Source organism: Antechinus flavipes, chromosome 5 (genome assembly GCF_016432865.1).
Source record: "Antechinus flavipes isolate AdamAnt ecotype Samford, QLD, Australia chromosome 5, AdamAnt_v2, whole genome shotgun sequence".
In the NCBI taxonomy this organism is placed as follows: Eukaryota; Metazoa; Chordata; class Mammalia; order Dasyuromorphia; family Dasyuridae; genus Antechinus; species Antechinus flavipes.
In genome coordinates this window covers 287707399-287725728 of record NC_067402.1, presented here as the reverse complement: position 1 = coordinate 287725728, position 18330 = coordinate 287707399, and the positions used below count along the sequence as shown (strand labels likewise).

At 47.5% G+C, this 18330-nt stretch overlaps 1 protein-coding gene across 1 annotated transcript in view; it reads right to left on the bottom strand.

The window, feature by feature from the left end:
- The window catches only part of CACNA1I (calcium voltage-gated channel subunit alpha1 I), a 148864-nt gene that overhangs the window by 21386 nt on the left and 109148 nt on the right, over positions 1–18330 (bottom strand). Inside the window, exons 23-29 of the mRNA XM_051962512.1 lie at positions 14010–14202; positions 12956–13107; positions 9486–9595; positions 6899–7032; positions 6045–6115; positions 3754–3832; positions 2142–2263 (exon numbers count right to left, since the gene is read on the bottom strand). Of these exons, the coding sequence (XP_051818472.1) occupies positions 2142–2263; positions 3754–3832; positions 6045–6115; positions 6899–7032; positions 9486–9595; positions 12956–13107; positions 14010–14202 (861 nt within the window). The remainder of the gene's footprint in view (positions 1–2141; positions 2264–3753; positions 3833–6044; positions 6116–6898; positions 7033–9485; positions 9596–12955; positions 13108–14009; positions 14203–18330) is intronic.

The window sequence follows — 18330 nt, the reverse complement described above, 5'->3', positions numbered from 1 at the left end:
CGGCAGGAGGGCTGGGCAGCCTGCGGCCTCCTGCCTCCCCTTCCTAGTCTTCCTCCTCCTACCTACTTCAAGAAATTTCCCGGGGTTCTCTCTGCTCCGCGTGAGTCTCTCCGTGGATTCAAAAATGTTTTGCAAGGGTCAATGTTGAAAAATGACCCATGCATATGTTTTGTAAATAAAAAGCTTTAATTTTTTTTAAAAGAACATTTTTAAAAAGTAAAAAGAAAAAGAAAACCCACAGTCATGGAAGTTTAGAGTGAAAAGGAACCTTGGAAGGCCACTGAGGTCAACTCTTATTTGACAAATGAAGGCACTGAGACCTTCAGAGGAACAGTGGGATGCTAAGGTCACAGCCAGAGCCCACGTCTCCCCATCCTAACCAGGGCTCTTTCCCCTGTGCCAGGTCTATCTGTTTGTGTATAGATATCTGTGTCTATGTTCGATCTCCTTGGAACTTGTTTCCAATATAGTTATATTCCCATGGCTCTAATTTGTGAGCGTCCTGCTCCCTGCTGAACAATACGATCTTTAGTTGTCGGGTCTCCAACGTGCAATATATATTATAGTTATTGGCACTTTCTAAGCTGAACTTTTTGAGGGCACAGACTATGTATGTCTCTGTCTTCCTCAGAGTCTAGCCCAAGGCTTTATTCCTAGCAGGAACTCAATACATATTTGCTGGATGAGTATGTGAATGAATGAATAAAAACTCAGACCTCTTGCCTTTGACCAAGGACTGTCTCTACTAGCATACACTGCCTTCCCCAAGATAGCACTGGGGGGGGGGGGGAAGGAGAAGGGGGGAGCATCGGTGGGCGGTCAGCTGGTGAGGACGGGGAAGGCCCGTTGGAGTGTTTAAGTCATTTCATAAATGAGTCATTGATTCAAAAAAGGTGGGAACCCTGTCCTTCATGTCTATTTAGGTACCATCTCCTACATGAGGCCCTTCAAGATATCCCCAGTGTTAGTTATGTTCCCTGAAATGACTTTGTATTAAATTTTTCTTGATTTTTCTGTGACTGATCATTTTCCCAGTTGACTGGAAGTTTCTTGAGGACAGGGAGTGTTTTATTTTTGTCTCTGTATCCCCCGCATCTGGCACAGTGACTAGCATATAGTAGTTGCTTAATAAAAGCTTAAGTTGAACCCACTCTAACCTGAAATTTCTTTTCATTGCTTTATTCTTCAACCTTAACCCATTCCTAACTGGGGAATTCTGAGAGGAACATTTTTCCTTCCTTCATCTATCTTTTCTTTCCTCTATCTGTCCTTTCCTCCCTCCTCCTCCTCTTCCTCCTCTTCCTCCTTCTTGTTCTTGTTCTTTCTTGTTCTTTTTGTTTTTCCTTCTTGTTCTTGTTCTTGTTCTTCTCTGTCTCTGTCTTTCTGTCTCTCTATATTTATGTGTATATATATATATATATATATGTGCATATGTTTTGGGGATACCTAATCTTGCTGCTCAGGAATTTTTTTTTGCTTCCTTCCCTATAGTCATTTATCCATTAATTAAACAAAATACTTATTTGTCTTGCTTGCTTTCTTCCTTCCTCCTTCATTCACCTGTTCCTTACTCTTTCCTTCCTTTCTTTTGATTTCTTCCTTTTTCCATTTGTCCCTCCTTATTCTCTCCCTTAATCTGTCCATCCCTTCTTTCCTCTATCCTCCTTTTTTCTTTCCTCTATTCATGCCTTCTTTTCTCCACCTGTCCTTTCCTCCTTTCCTCCTTCTCTTCCTTCTCCTCCTCCTCCTCTTTCTTCTTCTTCTTCTTCATCTTCTTCTTTCTCTTCTTCTTTCCCTCCTCCTTCTTCTCCTTCTTTCTTTTTCTCTGTCTCTCTCTATATTTGTGTGCATATGTGTATATATATATATTGGAGATATCTAATCTTGCTGCTCAGGAATTTGTTTTGCTTCCTTCCCTACAGTCATTTATCCATTAATTAAATGAATTTGCTCTCTTCCTTCTTCCCTTCATTCATCTGTTCCTCCCTCTTCCTTCTTTTCATCCTTTCTTTTTTCCATCTATCCTTCCTTCATCCTTCGCTTATTCTGCCCATACTTTCTCTCCTCCAACTGTCCTCCTTTCCTCCTTTTCTCTATCTATTCCTTCCTTCTACCTTGTCCTCCTCCCGGTCCTCATTTACCTTCATGATCCCATTCCAGTTGTCCCCAGTGGAGACCTGGAATAGCGTGAGGAAGGCCATACCAAAGTTTTCAAAGGTGGCGTGACGGCTCATGCCCTCACAGGGATGCTCATCGCTGCACACTAAGAAAGCAGAAAAAATGATGTTAGACTCAGAAATCCTCCTCTGGGAGGCTTCCTGGCACTGGCTGGCTGGGCATTCTGGGTAGCAAGGGACCATTGTCATTGTCACTGTCAGACCTCCCCCCGCCAATACTCTGCTCTGGTCAGTGGAGGAGAGAGCCAAATTTCTGGGTCAGACTGAGCTGGAATTCTTGCCTCCTGGGACTGTGGGGGCCTCTGCGAGAGTGGGCAGCACCATTCTATCTGCTGGGCCAGCCTTCTGCTCTCTGAAGTGTCCGACACATTTCATGGCAAAATAAGCTCAAGGAAGAAGCCTGGTGTGGCAGAAAGGCTGGGGCTGGAGGCAGAGGACTAAGCTCTGACATCATTTCTGCCCCTTACTGGTTGTGTACTTTTGGCTAAATCCTTGAGTTTTTCTTGGGCCACTCCCTCAGCTGGAAAAAAGGGAGGACTGGGCTGGATGATCCCAAAGGGCTCTTCTCAAGTGAAATGGATGAATCTGTGACTTTTTTATGGTGAATGAAGAATTTACCAAAAAATGGCACCTTTGTAGGGATTCAAATCCTAAGTGAAATTTTTGAGCTATAAGGGAGCTTAGAGATTATATAGTTCAGCTTCCTCAATTTAGAGGCAAAGAAACTGGAGCCCAGATAAAGGAAGGGATTAGTCCAGTGTCGCACAGATAATAAGAAGTGAAGCTGGCAGTCAAACGCAAGTCTTCTGAAGTCAAATCCAGCTCGCTCGCTCTCTCTCTTCTCTCTCTCTCTCTCTCTCTCTCTCTCTCTCTCTCTCTCTCTCTCTCTTCTCTCTCTCTCTCTATCTGTATTGTGTCTCCCCCTCCCCGTGACTGTCCCCACCCCATCTCTTTACCTCCCCCTTCCCTGTCTCTCTCTCCTTCTTCCAAACATTTCAGACCACAGATCTCAAACTGGCCAGCTCTTTAGAGGCCTTTTAGTTCTACTTTCTCATTTTACTGATAGAGAAGCTGAGGTACAAAGAACAGAACTGCCCTGTTCAAAGTCAGGCAAATAGTAAGTGGTAGAGTCAGCTTTCAGCTGATCTAGGGCTTTCGCCTTTGAGTTAAAGTCCAACTATTGGGTTCCATGATATTACAGAGATTATCTGAAGATCTCCTCAATCTCAGATTTCCTAGCGTGTCCAAAGGGAACCACCTCTTATCCCGTGGCACAAAACAATGATTTTTCCCAACAATCCCAAACTATGAGAAATCATAAGATCTCAAACCAGAAGAGCCCTTGGAGATCGCCCTTATTTTGCAGATAACTAAGTGGTGGCTCCCCGACTGCCCGGCAAAGATCAGTGCCAGGGCTCCACGCCCCCTCTCTGAGAGGCCATCTTATTTGATGGCATTTTCAACTCTGTTCAGAAAGAAGGGACAATTCTTTCCCCGTCTGAGACAACCCACGTGGGCGGCTAACCTTGCACTGTAATGGGAAAATGGCCCCCCTGACTACTCCTGCCCTGCTTACCCAGCTTCCCAAAGAGCTCCACGCCCAGAGCAGCATAGATGAAGAAGAGAAGCATGAAGAGAAGACCCAGGTTTCCCACCTGAAAGAAAAATGGACTTGTTAGGAAGGGCAATGGACTCCCCTGGAAAATGGCAGGGCCAGGGAAGCTGATGGAGTTCTGTGCCTGTTGTCTCCAATAGAGATTCCTGATGCTCATGGAGGCCAAGGACCACATTTGACCTTTGTCTCTGTCTCTCCAATCCCCAAAACAAAACCTGATACAGCAAGTGCCTAATAAATGCTTGTTGAGTGACTGGAAGGTCCCTTTCCTCCTATCACCCTGAGAACTCTTGTTGGCTCACTCTGGACAGGGCCTGTGATTTCACCAAACCCCTGAGGAAGCCTCCTTTGTAGTGGAATGAGTACCCACTCCCCAATTTATGAAAGAATAAGTGAGATCCCGAGTGCCGGCTTTACCCAGGATCACATGGCAGGGATGCATCAAAGCTGAGCCATGATCCGTGCCCTTCCTAATTCCACTGTGCCACACGTGGCTCCTTTCTGATCCTTCTCCTATAACCTCCTATTGTTTCTCTATTCCATAATCCAGGGCTTAGTACTGGTCCCTCTACAAATATCCCTCTTTCTCTCTTCTCTCTCTCATTCTCATGGTTTCCACCATTATTTCTGCCTGAATGATTCCTCAACGGACATCTTTGATCATGAGGACTATAGGATCATAGAACTAGACTTGGAAGCGACCTTTCAGATCATCTTGTCCCCATTCTCTCATTTTACAAATGAGGAAATCAAGTTGATTAAAAGTGACACGGCCAAGATCACACAGAGACCAAATGTCAGGAGGCTGAATCTCACCTGATCCCTGGATGGATCCCTGAACAGTATTTGTACACATCACTTCCTTCCTTAGGTTCTGCAATCCAGCTATTTTGTCCTGCTCACTATGTGGTACTCCATCTCTCATCTTCAGCTCTTGTACTGCCCCGTTTCTATGGCTACCCACTCAGATGCTCAGATTGTGGGGTGAGGTGACATCTGGCTCTCAAAGGCCCCGAGAGCAGTACATAAGCTCTGCTCAGTCCCACCAAGTGGGAAAGAGTACAATGTGGCCTAACGCTGGACCGTGTGGACCAGATCAACTGAGTGGGGAGAGTTCCATGACCTCACTTAGGGCAGCCAACAGATGAAGACTTTTTTTAGCCACAACGTTGTATAAGACCGTCCATCGTATAATTTATTTACATGGTGGCTTGCATGTTCTCTCCCTTCCTGCAGATAATTATGTATTGGATGGATGACCAGGATCAGGACTCATCTTTGAGTTCCAAAAGGTTATCCTGCCAGAGATGGGGGTTACTGCCCAAATTCTCAGCAACTGAGAATTGCCTTAAATTATTGATGATTCACAAGTAGGGAAGTCATCTCCTCTTTCATCAGAAGAATTCCCCATCACAGGGTGCCCTGTCCAACTTCAATCGATTAATATTTATTAAGTGCCTACTCTGTGCCAGGTTCTGGGAATATAGAAAGCGCCATATTATGCAGATTAGAAGCATCTTAATGGACTTTCCTCCAGCCAGGGATCCTCCGGCATGTGTCACAATTGTGCAAGATGAGAAGAGAGAGACCCTTTTGCTCAATAGCCCACTGGTTATTATCATCAAGTGGAAATAAGAAATATCTCTGAGCAAACACGCTCTTGTCATAGAGAATGTCCAGGAAAGGGACCAAATGGAGGAGGAAATACCTATATAAAATAATGGAGCCTGCAGGTGTCCTTATTTTGAGGGCCCTTGGATTAACTGTAGCAAGCCCTAGAACATCACAGAGCTTCCCTATAGAAGAGCCATTATTACCCAGAGGAGTCCTGCTATCCACAAAGGAAAAACCAAGTGGATGAAAAATGCCCATTCTCTAGATTTTCTGTGAAGTTGGATAAATAGCCCATTCAAGTTGATCCATTACAGATGGAAAAAGAGCCAGACCCAGAAGTGAGCAGAAGGATAAAAATGGGCTGAATTGCTTCTGGGAAGTTGAGTGGCATTTGTAATGACCCTGAGCTTCTACCAGAAGTATAGCTTGGGTTCTTCCAGGGATATTGAGTGACTGGGAGTCCATGGTTTTGGAAGAGGTGAATCTGAGGCCACAGAGAAGTGCCCGTTTGCTTTTTATCCTCGTTCTCAGAAGAGGAAAGGAAGGCCCAGCTTGGAAGGCCCCGGGCCTTGTGGTCACCTCCCTCATCCGTGAGCCCCGAGTCAGTGCTCTGAGGTGGAGGCCGAGGGCTGCCTTACCTGGGGGAGGGCCTGAACCACTGTGTCCAGCAGGGCTCGCATCCCGGTGGCCATCTTCAGCAGCTTCAGCACTGGGGGCAGAAGCCAAGCGGCAGGTCAGGTTTGAGAAGGCCGGGAGGGTGAGGGAGGGTGAGTGTGAGCGCATGTACAAGAGGGGAAAGGGCAGCTGTGATTTGGAAGCCTGAGAATGGGGAGACCGCATGTTTACAACCCCAGGAATAGAGAAAGGGAATGGGCTTGTAGGCACTAATCTTTTCCACGGGATACTCTCCCTCCTCTTCTAGCAGCCCTGCTCTCTCAGCTTTCCTCCCCGGTTTTTTCCTCCCCCTACGTTCCTCTATTTTCATTCATCCTCAGTGCTCCGTATCCTTCCCTCTTCCTCACTCGTTGTAGACCCAAAGATTTAGAACTAGAAATGACCCTAAAGGTCATTTAGTCCAGCCCCTCGTTTTCCAAGTGAGGAACCTGACACTGAGAGCTGGAACTAGATGGGACCTTCAGGGTCCACCCCTCATTTCAGAGCCCATTGGTGTGACTCGCTTAGGATCCCACTTTCCATCCTGATCCTGCCCTCCCACCTACTCCCACTTCCCCCAGTCACAGTGGCCCTTGGGCCTGGAACAAATATCACCTTCCTCTCCTAACAGCCCCAAAGGCCCAAAGGGAGGTTCTAACTCTCCCCATGAGCAGGGCACTGGGGCTTCCCACCCTGCAGCCAGTTGGGCCCTCAGTCCCTCACCCGCTCCTCTCCTGCTCTGGATTACGGGTGAGGTTCAGGGACGGGACTCCCCGAGGCCCCCATGAGCAGCATCCTCCATCCACCTCCCCCCCGAAACCCCCAGGGACCTCCTCACCTCGGGCGATCCGAAGCACCCTCATGATGCGGATGATGGTGGGGTTGATGGGCAGGGCGGCGTTGATCTCGATCTCCTCCAGGGTGATACCCATGACTGAAAGGAGCACGATGGCCAGGTCCAGCTGGTTCCACCTGAGCGTAGGACAGAAGGTGAGGACGCGGCCATCACTGATCTCTAGGGTGGCTTGGGACGGGAGGGGATGGATTGGGGAGAGGCAGGGGGAGGAACGCCAACGCTCCAAGCACCCCTGTGCAGCCCTTCAAAATCCCAGCATCGCAGAGCAGACTTAGGGGGAGATGAGACCTTGGGGTCAAGTATTTCGCAGGATCACGGACTTAAAGCTGGCCAGTTACTTCCCTGGATCACAGATCTGGGGACCAGCCAGGGAGGCTAAATAATCCGCTTAGTGTCATACAAATGTGGTTGTATCAGAGACGGGATTTGGACTCAGGTCCTATGACTTTTTCCTCTATTCCATCACAGAAGACCACCTTAGAGATTACTGAATCCTTTAGTTTTCAGGTGAAAAAACAAGACCCAATGAGAGCAAGGAGCTTGGCCAGGGTGGGATCTGCACTGAGTTATAGCTCAAACACAGTACTCCTGACTCCCAAACCCAGAAGTCTTTGTATTACATACACGGCTTTTCATAGCCCTTATATGTGGCTGATTTGCTTCTGATCATCTCATCAAAGGGGAGTCCCCTATATCCTGGGATGCTCGTTGCATTTTGGGACAGTGGCCACTATACTTATCCCCCTGTGGTTTCCCACTCCCTTCACTCAATTGTTCCTTGTTCTGCCCTCTGGGGCCAAGAGCGTAGATTTTATCCTTCCTCCTAAAGAGCCACTGACCAGACACTACACCACAGGCCTCTAAAGACCGCTTTCCCTTTAGTTTTGGAAAAGGCTGAGTTTGAGGCAATGATGGAGTATCCAGGAGGCAAACTGAGAGTTAAGACCAGAATTCCAAGAAGAAATGGGGGCGGGGTTATCCAGCTTCCACCAAACCCCCCTTTGAGGAATAACTCATCACGCTCATTTTTGGACAGCTCCCATCTTTAGGAAGTTTTTCTTTATGCTGATCTCAAACTGCCTCTCTGTGCAACCTTTATGTAACTCAGCATCATATGATCATACATACAATAATCAACATACTTGAAGATAATTATAATGTCCCCCCAAGTTTTCTCTTTTCCAGGCTACAAATCCCTGATTCCTTTAACCTGGAACTCAGGACCAGATATTCTCCAACTCATTGATGTTCTTTCTTACCCTGTGGCACCCAGAATTCATTGTAATATTCTCCACGCGGACTGACCAGGGCAGAGGATACTCTTAAAGGATCCTTGCAGGCTGTGACTTCCAGTCCCTTCATATCCCTGAGATGGTCTCCTATCTGTCAATGCCATTCCCAAGACCTGGCACCCGGACCTCCCAGCAGCACCGAGCAGGAGACTGCTCTCTTATTCCTGGGCACTCTGGCAGCCGAGACCAAAAGTCCAGCAACATCCGAGGCTCTGGGGACGAGTCCTCCTCTCTCTCCCGTTAGTGCCCCATGAGCAGCCGGAAGCCCCACGAAGGGAAGGATGATTTCCAGCTGACACAGTCCCACAAAGAGACACGATACAGCAGAAATCCTCATGATTTAGAGTGCAGATTCCGGATCCTCCATGTTCCCACCGTGTGACTGACTTAGAGAATGGCAGTTCCCCTTTCTAGGCCCCAGTGAGGAGGATGGACCTTATAAGCCTCCTTCCAGTTCTAAAGTGATAACCCTAAATCCCCCAATCTCCTTTTTCCTCCTCTATAAAATGAGAGGATTGGGCCAGATGCCTTTAAGGCCTCCAGAAGTTTGAAATCTCTGATCCTCTGATCTCAAGTCAAACTGGATTTGCCATCAAAGGCAAATCACAGGCTGGGAAAAGGATGGCGCCCTGAAAAGCATCCAGAGCCGGCCGTCAGAAGAGCTGGCCTGGCTATTAACTCACTGGGTGATTCCGGGGAGAGTTCCAGGCGGAGTGAAATGAGAAGAGACCGTTTTTGGATAGAAGCAATTAGAAAAGCAATCGTTCTTGGAGGAGATGTCAAAATCAATAACCAAAGTCATTTTGAAATACATGACATTCTATCTCCATTATCTCACTTGAGTCTCACAGCATCCCTGTGAAGTAGGCTCGATGGGTATTATTAGCCCCATTGTACAGATGAGAAAACTGATGCTCAAGAGGGAATGTCTTGCCCAGGGTCACACAGATGTTGGATCGAAACCGGATCTTGCTGGCTCTGGGACCAACACTCTTTATACCAAACAATAGTGCCTCTCAATCCTAAGCTGGGCTTTGAGGAATTAATACATTGCATATTGAATATAATATATATATATATAGAATAAATGTTCTAGAGAGGCAGGATGGGAGTGCCGTTAATCCCCTCTGCTTTTTACTGGGCTCGTGGGGAGCTCTGAGGAGAAGGAAGAGAGACCGAGGTCACCCCCACACCCAGCCCCCCCACAGCACCGAACTGCAGGTAACGGGTCTCCCGCTAATGTGCCGGGGAGGAGGGGGCAGCTCGGGCCCACTCACCTGTCTTTGAAGAAGCGTCTCAGTCCAAATGCTACCAACTTCAACATGGCTTCCAGCACAAAGACCGTGGTGAACATGTAGTTGCAATATTTGAGCGCGATCTCCAAGGACTGTGGGGGGAGAAAAGGAGTCAGGAGCCATCTCGCAGAACGGCCTCCCTCTGAGCAGGCACTGAAGGGGAGAAAGCCAGCGGCTGCCCCAAGCCCTGCCGGACAGGGGACTACAGGGAGCTGCGGGGAGGTGCGGCCTGGGCTCCGGCACCTGGGGCTGTTGTCAGGGAGGCAGGGCCCTGGGCTGGGGGACCCCCCTCTCTCCCTGACTGAAGCAGGAAACAAAGGCAGCAAAGGACCGGGCTTCCCGGCTGCTGTTGCCTAACATAGTCCTTATGCTACGGTTTTTAAAATGAGTTTACTGACAAAGGAAACGCGAGAGAATCAGGTAATATTCTCTGAGACAGGGAAATGTAATTCCAAGGAATTTGGCCTTCCTGATAATTTCCCTGGGCATCCATATCTGTGTTTCTCTCATGATAGGAAAGTCACGGGTGTTGGGCTGAGCTACAAGCTACCTGAGACCATGGACTCGAGGGACAAGGACAAATCCTTGCTGGTCCCTTCCCTATTCTCTTGGTTCATGAGGGGTTAAAGGAACTTTACAATCGGTAGTTTTTAAGACCATGACCAGGGAATCTTCAGAATTGGATCAAAGGTGGGCACACTAGGGCTGAATAAAGGGATATGCACCTAGACTGTTTTGCATGAAGAATACTTGTCTTCCTTTAAATTCCCACTAAAATCCCACATTCTGCAGAAAGCTTCCCTAATACCTTCATTCCCAGGGTTTTCCTCTTTAATTACTTCCTGTTTATCCTGTATGTAGTCTGCTTTGTATATATTTGTTTGCCTGTTGTCTCCTCCATTAGACTGCAAGCTCCTTGGGGACAGGGACTGTCTTTTGCCTTTTTTTCTATTCCCATAGTGCCTGACACGAAATGTTGGTTGATGTTCAAGGGTTAACACAACTTTGGTCACAGGCACCTGTTTTGTTATTCTTTTTCTCAATTTATGCCTCTCTTCTATCTTTGTCTCTCTGCCTCCTATCTCTGTGTCTCTGTGTCTCTGTGACTCTCTCACTTTCTCTGTGTCTTTATCTGTCTGTCTCTTTCCTCCTCTCTCCAATGTGTCTGTCTCTCTTTCTTCTGTCTCTGAGGCTGTGTCTGTTTGTCTGTCTGTCTGTCTGTCTCTCTCTCTCTCTCTTCTCTCTCTCTCTCTGTCTGTCTCTCTCTCTCTCTGTCTCTCTCTCTCTCTCTGTCTCTCTCTCTTCCTCTCTCTCTCTGTCTGTCTCTCTCTCTCTCTCTTCTCTCTCTCTCTCTCTCTCTCTCTCCCTCCCTCCCACCCTCCTTCCCTTCCTACCCTCTCCCTCCCTCCCTTCTTCCCCTCCTCCCATCCTCTCTCCCTCTCTCCCCCTCTCTTCCTCCCTCCCTTCCTCCCATCCTCTCTCCCTCTCTCCCCTCTCCCTTCTCTTTCTCATTTAAGGCTGTTGGGCAGATTCTTTCTCCCCCATCACACAGACAATGTCCCGAATGTCTACCAAGGCCAGAGTACAAGTGCCACAGCCTCAGCAGAGTATCAAAGGGCAGCGTTCTGCCCGTGTTTACGTGAGGAGAAGGGGAAATTGGCTCCTGACGGGCCTTCTTTTCCTTGAAAGTTGCTTCAGTGATTTCTTCCCGCAGGCCTTCAGGCCCTCCCCACTCCCTGCCCTGTCCCAGCTGCAGTGCCTCAGACCCCGGCCAGCCTGTCTGCCCTTTGAAGGATGCTGACAGCCCCGCTCTTCCGTGTGAGCTCAGCCTGAGGCTTGGTCCCCCGCCCAGAGCCAGCCTTGCCTATCCCCCTCTCCCCCTCGCTCCCGCCTAGTCAGACCTGCGCCCCCCGGCCACATCACAGTGCTCATTAGCAGGGTGAGCACGGCACATTTGGAGACATCGCTAACCCCTGAGGTTAATGTCAAGAAAGGACATTTCACATCCCTTAGTGCCCCCTGCCAGAGACAGACTCCTGAGCTGGCTGGGCATGAAATGAACCATTTCTGGTCTTATTACTAGATAAAAAATAAACAGTAAACTCTGGAAAAGTTCTCACAGACAACTAATCTGTTTACAGATCGATCGTGGCCATTTGTTCATCCTTTCCCCTGCGAGACATGAGAAAGTTCTAGGGCCAGAACACAGTTTGAGTTCAGAAGGACGGGGTGGATGGGAAATGAGGCAAGACTTCCATAAGCCCCTTCTCCATTATCTAATTATTCTTCATGTACTAAGCCAAACTTTGAATGTTTCCCTAAATCTGAGCAGTCTGTCCCCTCCATGCCTCCATCTTTATCTCTGCCTTTATCTTTACCTCTTCCCATCTTCCCTCAAGGCCCAGGTGAGACCCCATCATCTCCATGAAGCTTCCCTGGATTCCAGCCCCTCTTCCCATTGTTAACATGCTCCCTCTCCTCAGATCACTTCTCATTATCTTGTCTTTGTATGTCAGGATCCCCCCAGGAAGGTGTGAACCACAGGCCCCATAGTCTGTGGGATAGAGGATAGCTTTTTTCTCACCCTATCCCCTCACATATTCTCACTCCAAATCCAATGTCTTCCCCTGAGATTAAGGCCTGGGATGAGCTTGGAGGCAACAGTGGAAAGAACGCTTGGTCTCAAGTCAATTGGCCTGGGAATTCTCTTCTTCCAGTTATGTGCTTAAAGGAACATGAGCAAGTTATTTCACCCTGTGGGCCAGTTTCCTATAAAATGAGAGGGTAACACTAGGAGGCTCCGGAAATCCCTTCCACCTCTAGCACTTTTACTCTATGAATGAAAGGATTCAAATCCCACCTCAGATACTTGCAGTCTCTGCCCTCTGTCCCTTCCTTTGTCTGGATCTCAGTTTCCTCACCCGTAAAATAATCAGGTTTTCGGGGGTCTCTTCTCCCTCTACAATCTGACTTTTTCAACCCTATGTCTGTCCCTCATCTTCGTCTTTTAAAGTTTCTTTCTTTCTTGTCTCTGTCTCTCTCTTTCCCTCTCCCAGTGATATAGAACTGAGAGGAACCTCAGAGTTCAACTAGTCCAGGCCCTTCATTTTACAGATAGATAAACTAAGGCACAAAGAAATAAAAGTGACTTAGCCACTGTCATAGATCTAGAGGGAACCTCAAAGACCAAGTCCAATCCTATCATTTTAGAGATGAGGAAACTGAGGCATGATATGGTTACATGACTTGCCCAAGGTTACATGAGTAGTAAGTGTTATATTAACACCCACAGGTAGAATTTGAACTCAGGTCCTCAAAGTCAGCCAGTGCTCTTGCTGTTGCTTTGTGTTCCCTCTTCCACAACCCAGAGTGATGCAGAGCTCTGGCTGGAGACACTAAAATAGAGGTGGGGGTGGGGTGGGCTTGGGTGTGGGTGCTGGGGGTCCACTCACCATGGGCTGGTTGTAGTGTTCCAAGGACATGGTCACGACATTGAGGCAGATGATGAAGGTGATGAAGATATCCAGGTAGTGACTGGTACAGACAGAATGAATAAGGAGCCGGGTAGGGCAGTAGGTAGCATAATATGGGAGCCGCTGGGCTTCTGCAGAAGCAAAGGGGAGGGGACCCACCCCAGGACAAAGTGGGGCAGGAGAGAGAGGAGGAAGAAGGTACAAGGGCGAGGGAACATTGGTATCAAAGGTCAGGGGGACAGGAGATGGGGAAGTGGGAGGGATAGAGAAAAAGGGATCAAGGAGATTAAAAAAAGAGAGGGGAAAGGGGGAGGAGGGAGGGATCAGAAGAAGGAGTAAAAGACAGTTAGCAAATTCAGGACAATCTGTAAGGTAGCTCAGATCATGCCTCAATGAACTAAGACCATGAATGAGAAGACAAGCTGACAGGAGGAACTAGAAACAGGCAGGAAGTGGAGCTGCCCCATCTTGGACTGGAGGTGAGAGAGGAGAGGAATACAAGGGAAGGGAAACTGGGCTCGCCTTCCAGTGGAGATGGGCACCAGAGCCAGAGCGTGAAGCCTGAGTGAGCATTTGGAAAGCCCGGGGCAGAGAGACTAGAAGAAAACTGAAATTTAGTCTTCTTATTCCTCAGGAAAATGCTCTCCTCTAACCTGAGGGCCAGTGGCCAGTATTTTGCTTCCTCTTTCTTGGGTACAAGCAAAATTGGGAAAGGATTCTATCCAAGAGGTGAGAGGTAAGAACCAAAGTCCTTGGGCTCCTTAGCATTTCAGGCATCCCAGATTTAGAATGGAGGAAGATCAAGACGGAGCCCAGATACAGTAGGTGTTTAATAAATGCTTGTTGAATTTAACAGGTCTGCATCACATAAGCCCATCCCATCCTCCCCACCTCCACAGTCCAAACTAGGGGTAGGGGGAAAATGGATGAAACTTTGGGGAATGAGAGAGGTGGGGGGAATAGAGAAGAGGAGAAGGTTTTGCTGGGAAAACCTCAGCCTACGAACCCAACGCACACTTAGGCTGGGCCTTACTCCTTCGCTTCTTCTCCAGCCGCCGGAGTCGCTTCTCCTCCCTCCGACGCGCCTCCTCTGCCTCCTGGTGCTGCCGGCACTTGTGGAAGTTCTCCACCACCACACCCACAAACATGTTAAGGACGAAGAAGCTGACGATGAGCAGGAAGGAGATGAAATACAACAACATCCAGGGATTGTGATTGGTCACGGGCTAGAAAAAGAGAAGTTGGGAATCAAAGCTAGACTGACATCTTCCATGACATTCCACAAAAACCACCAAATGGCCATGTGGCTTAAATAAAAAGAGGAAAATGAGAGAAGGTATCTTTCAGACCCATAGTCACTGGGAAATTGTTACTCAAGATAATATAGACAATTTGAAATGCATAAATGAAACAGTTTTGTATAAACAAAATCAATGCAGGCAATATTAAAAGAGAAATAGTTAACTTAATGGGGAAAAAACCAAATAGCTCTAATAAGATCCAAGATACATTGTAGATAATTTACAAAAACACATAAAATCAACAGTTTCCCCAATAACTACAAAGCTGAAAAATTATGAACCAAAATGCAAATGATCAAAGACAATTTGAAAAAAATGTTCTAACTGGAAAAGATCATCAGAGTTAGAATTACTAAAAGGTTTACTTATTGAATTTACCTAAGGCTATACAATCTGAGAACAAACCTAAGAACTTTAAAAAAAACCTTTTTTATTTTTTCTCCCAAACTTTGCTTGGTAGGAAACGTGGCAACATTCTAAAGATAAGTGAATGCTTTGGGGAGAATAAGATGTACTAGAAAAGCAAGATAAGGAAAAGAGATGGGAAATGACAGTATGTGCCAACCAGACTGTTTTCCTGGTCCTTTCTTCTTCTTCCCCTAAATCTTGCCTCCAAACCTTAACTTACTCTGTCCCTGGGATATCCCTTGCCTCTTTTCTGCCTATTCAAATCCTCAATCTGCTCAAGTCTTCCATGAAGTTGATATGGTAACTCTAGGCTATAACAAATACTTTGCCAAGGACTGTTAGGAAAGTTTGATGGAAGGTCAGGTTGTTCCTTGACTCCAACATCCAACAGTCTTAGTTTCTCTTAATGGTCTACATTGATGCTGTCTTTTGGGAGCTTATCCAGCCTTTTCTTGAACCCATTAAGCTTTTAGGATACCTCCCACCTTTTAGGATAAGAATCAATCAACGAAGATTTATTAAGAGATTTCTCAATGCTTGGAACTTGGCTAGGAGTTGAAGAATACAAAGACAAAAATTAGGAAGTTTTGCCCTCAAGAAGCTTCCATTCTACTGAAGAGGGCAACATGTGTGTGCACATGCATGTGTGGGAGAGAGAGAGAGAGAGAGAGAGAGAGAGAGAGAGAGAGAGAAGATTTAAATGGAAACAAGGGAGATTGTTATGGGGGAGGAGTTGGATGGGTGTCTCTTTCTCTATGTCTCCCTTCATCCCTCCCTCCCAGAATCATACAGCTATAAATGTCTGAGACTGGATTTTAACTCCTATTTTCCTAGCTCTAGGCTCCATCTAGTTATCTTAGGAGCCTCATTTCCAGAAGCAGAGAATCTAGAATGAGGGAGGTTACAGTCCCTCTCCTGGGTTTGACTCCTCAGGTCACCAATGATAAACAAGCACACCCTTTGGGCACTGGAGATCATGTCCATGCCCATGAGGAGGACTTGAAGGACCAGAGAAGGTTTAACTTGACAAACAAAAGACAATGCCTGACTATTTAGGCAAGCGATTCATAGGAGAGGGATTAGCTTTCTCCTGCTTGGCTCTGGAAGGCAAAACCAGGAGGAGTGATGGAAGGAGTTGCAAAGTGGTGGATCCTGGCTTGATATAAACAGTCTCTGATGTCAAAGGGCCTAGGTTCAGATCCCATCCCTGATGTTCACTACCATGTGACATTGGAATAGTCACTTGGCCTCCCTGGACTTCAGTTTACTCACCTACAGAAAGAGGTTGGATTTGATAGCCTTCAAGACCTCTTCAAAGTCCATCTAGCTTAATGATCCTTAAGAAAACACTTCTTTTTTAAAAAAAATAATAGCTTTTTTTGTTTTTCAAAATACATGCAAAGATAGTTTTCAATAAGGAAACAATTATTAACAGGGAGAATTGTCCAAAGTTTTGGGAGGAGGTAGTTTCTTTGGCAATAGACATCTTCAAATGGAAGCTTGATAAATCACTTGCTGGACATATATTTTGGCCGAGGCAATTGGGGTTAAGTGACTTGCCCAGGGTCACACAGCTAGGAAGTATTTAGTATCTGAGGCCACATTTGAACTCGTGTCCTCCTGACTAGGCTGGTGCTCTCTCCCCTACACCACCCAGCTGCCCTGCTAGACATATTGTAGAGGGGGCAACTCCTCCTCAGAGGTGGGTTGGGCTACAGACTCTCCAAATCAGAGAGTCTATAAAATGTGATGTTGAGGTTATCCTAGGAAGGGAGAGGGGAAACCCTTGAATTGGGGGCTGATATGAATGGTGGGAGAAGGGCCCCATGATCTCTAACGCTCTAAATACCATCCTCCTGAAATATCGGAGATCGGGAGATCCTAGATATAGTTTAATAGAAATGGGGTAAGAGAAGGTGGCAGGCAGTCTCAGGAATAACACTGCCTCAATGGTCCGTGCATACAACACCTAAGAGAAGCTGGGGGAAAAGTTGGTCTCCAAAGAGGGGATGAGAGCTGGTGTTCTGGCCAGTTCCGCTAGAAGGCCATCTTCCCTCTCTCATTAAGGAGGAGGCAGGCAGCTACCCTTCCAAAGGCTCTGACTCATGGGGAGCAGGGAATCTGCAATGTGCTGCGCCAGCCGGCGATGTGGCGTGGGTACTGGAACACCCACAGCCGGGACGGGGGAGGAGAAAGCCAGGAAAAGGCCGTTCAGGACCAAGGCCAGCTCCATTGCCCCTTTCTGCTGAGAGTTAGAGGTTCCAGACCAGAGGGGAGTGGGTGGGATGATGGGGGCCCCAGAGTGAGGCTGGGGGCTGGGGCAGAGGCTGGGAAAGCGCTGACGGAGCAATCTAATCCTATAGAGCTGATTTTGCTCTGTGCGTTTCTATTCCTTTATGGAAAGTGATGTGTCTGAGCCCCGAGGCCAAGGGAAGTGGGTGTGTTTTTATAAACTGAAATGTAATAACTTGTCATTCTACCTTGATATTTATCTCACATCCCTTCTCCCTGGAGAACTCTCCCCAGTAGCAGCCTGTCCCTCGCTTTCTGTGGCTGGAAGAGGAGGGGAGGGAGAGCTGTGACCTCCATCTGCCTGAGGAGAAGGGGAGGAGGATGGCGCCGAGGGCCAGGGAGGATGCTGGGGCGACTCTGGGGCCGGGTAAAGGGCTAAGGCATTGTCAGGAGCAGGGAGCGAAGGGGGAGGGACTTTTTCAGGCCTGATCCCCACCTGTAACTGCCCTCAGGAAGGCCAGCAGCTGAGCTGAGGGAGCAAGAAGGAGCAAAATACTAGCCACAACTAAAGAAGGCACCGGACTTTCTCCCTGAGGCCACTGGGAAAAGCTATGGGAGTTCAGGCTTCTGGGCTGGTATCCTTCTATGAGCAGATTGACAGGAGGATAAGGGGCAGAATGGTCTACTTCTGTAGTTTGGGCTACCTCTGGGGGGCTCTCATGTATGACTGTGTCCCTCCCCCCCAGGGTCTGAGTCATTAGGGACTGTCGTGCCCTCAGGAGGTCTTAAGCACAGAAAACACCAAAGAATTGGGCAGCAATCAGTCTCTGTCAAGAAATGGGCTCCCACTATATCTGGGGCACAGCGTCTGAACCCCTCCTTATTTGAGGTCAGAGGCTGAAGGATCTGGGAGTCAGTGGTCATGGAACTCAGACCCCCCCCAACTTCCCTTCCCAAGGGAATTAGTGGTGGGGAAGTGAAGCACAAGCAAACTGTGGTCCCTACCTTCACAACAGCCCCCTTTAAACATCTTTTGCTGTTGTATTTCATCACTAAATTGACCCTTCTTGGGCCGAGGCCTTTATGAGGGCACATCCCTAAAAATTATCATTCCTTCCCTCTGTCTTCCAAGATAACCAAGGATGAAGCTAGCTCACTAGAGCCAACAAGCAGCACTATGGGAAAGGAAGCTCTTTTTCTCCATTAATAAATCTCTACTTCTTCTCTTAGATAATATCTGTTTAGACTACAAGTGCTTTCCAGGAACCAAGGACCTGTCTAACCCCAAATCATTCTGACAAGCTAAAAGGAAAAGATATCTGGGGAAAGAAGGATCTCTGTGAACCTTCTCTTATCACACTAAGTGATTACATCACTTATTACATCAATAGACAGGGCTATCCCGCAAATGAA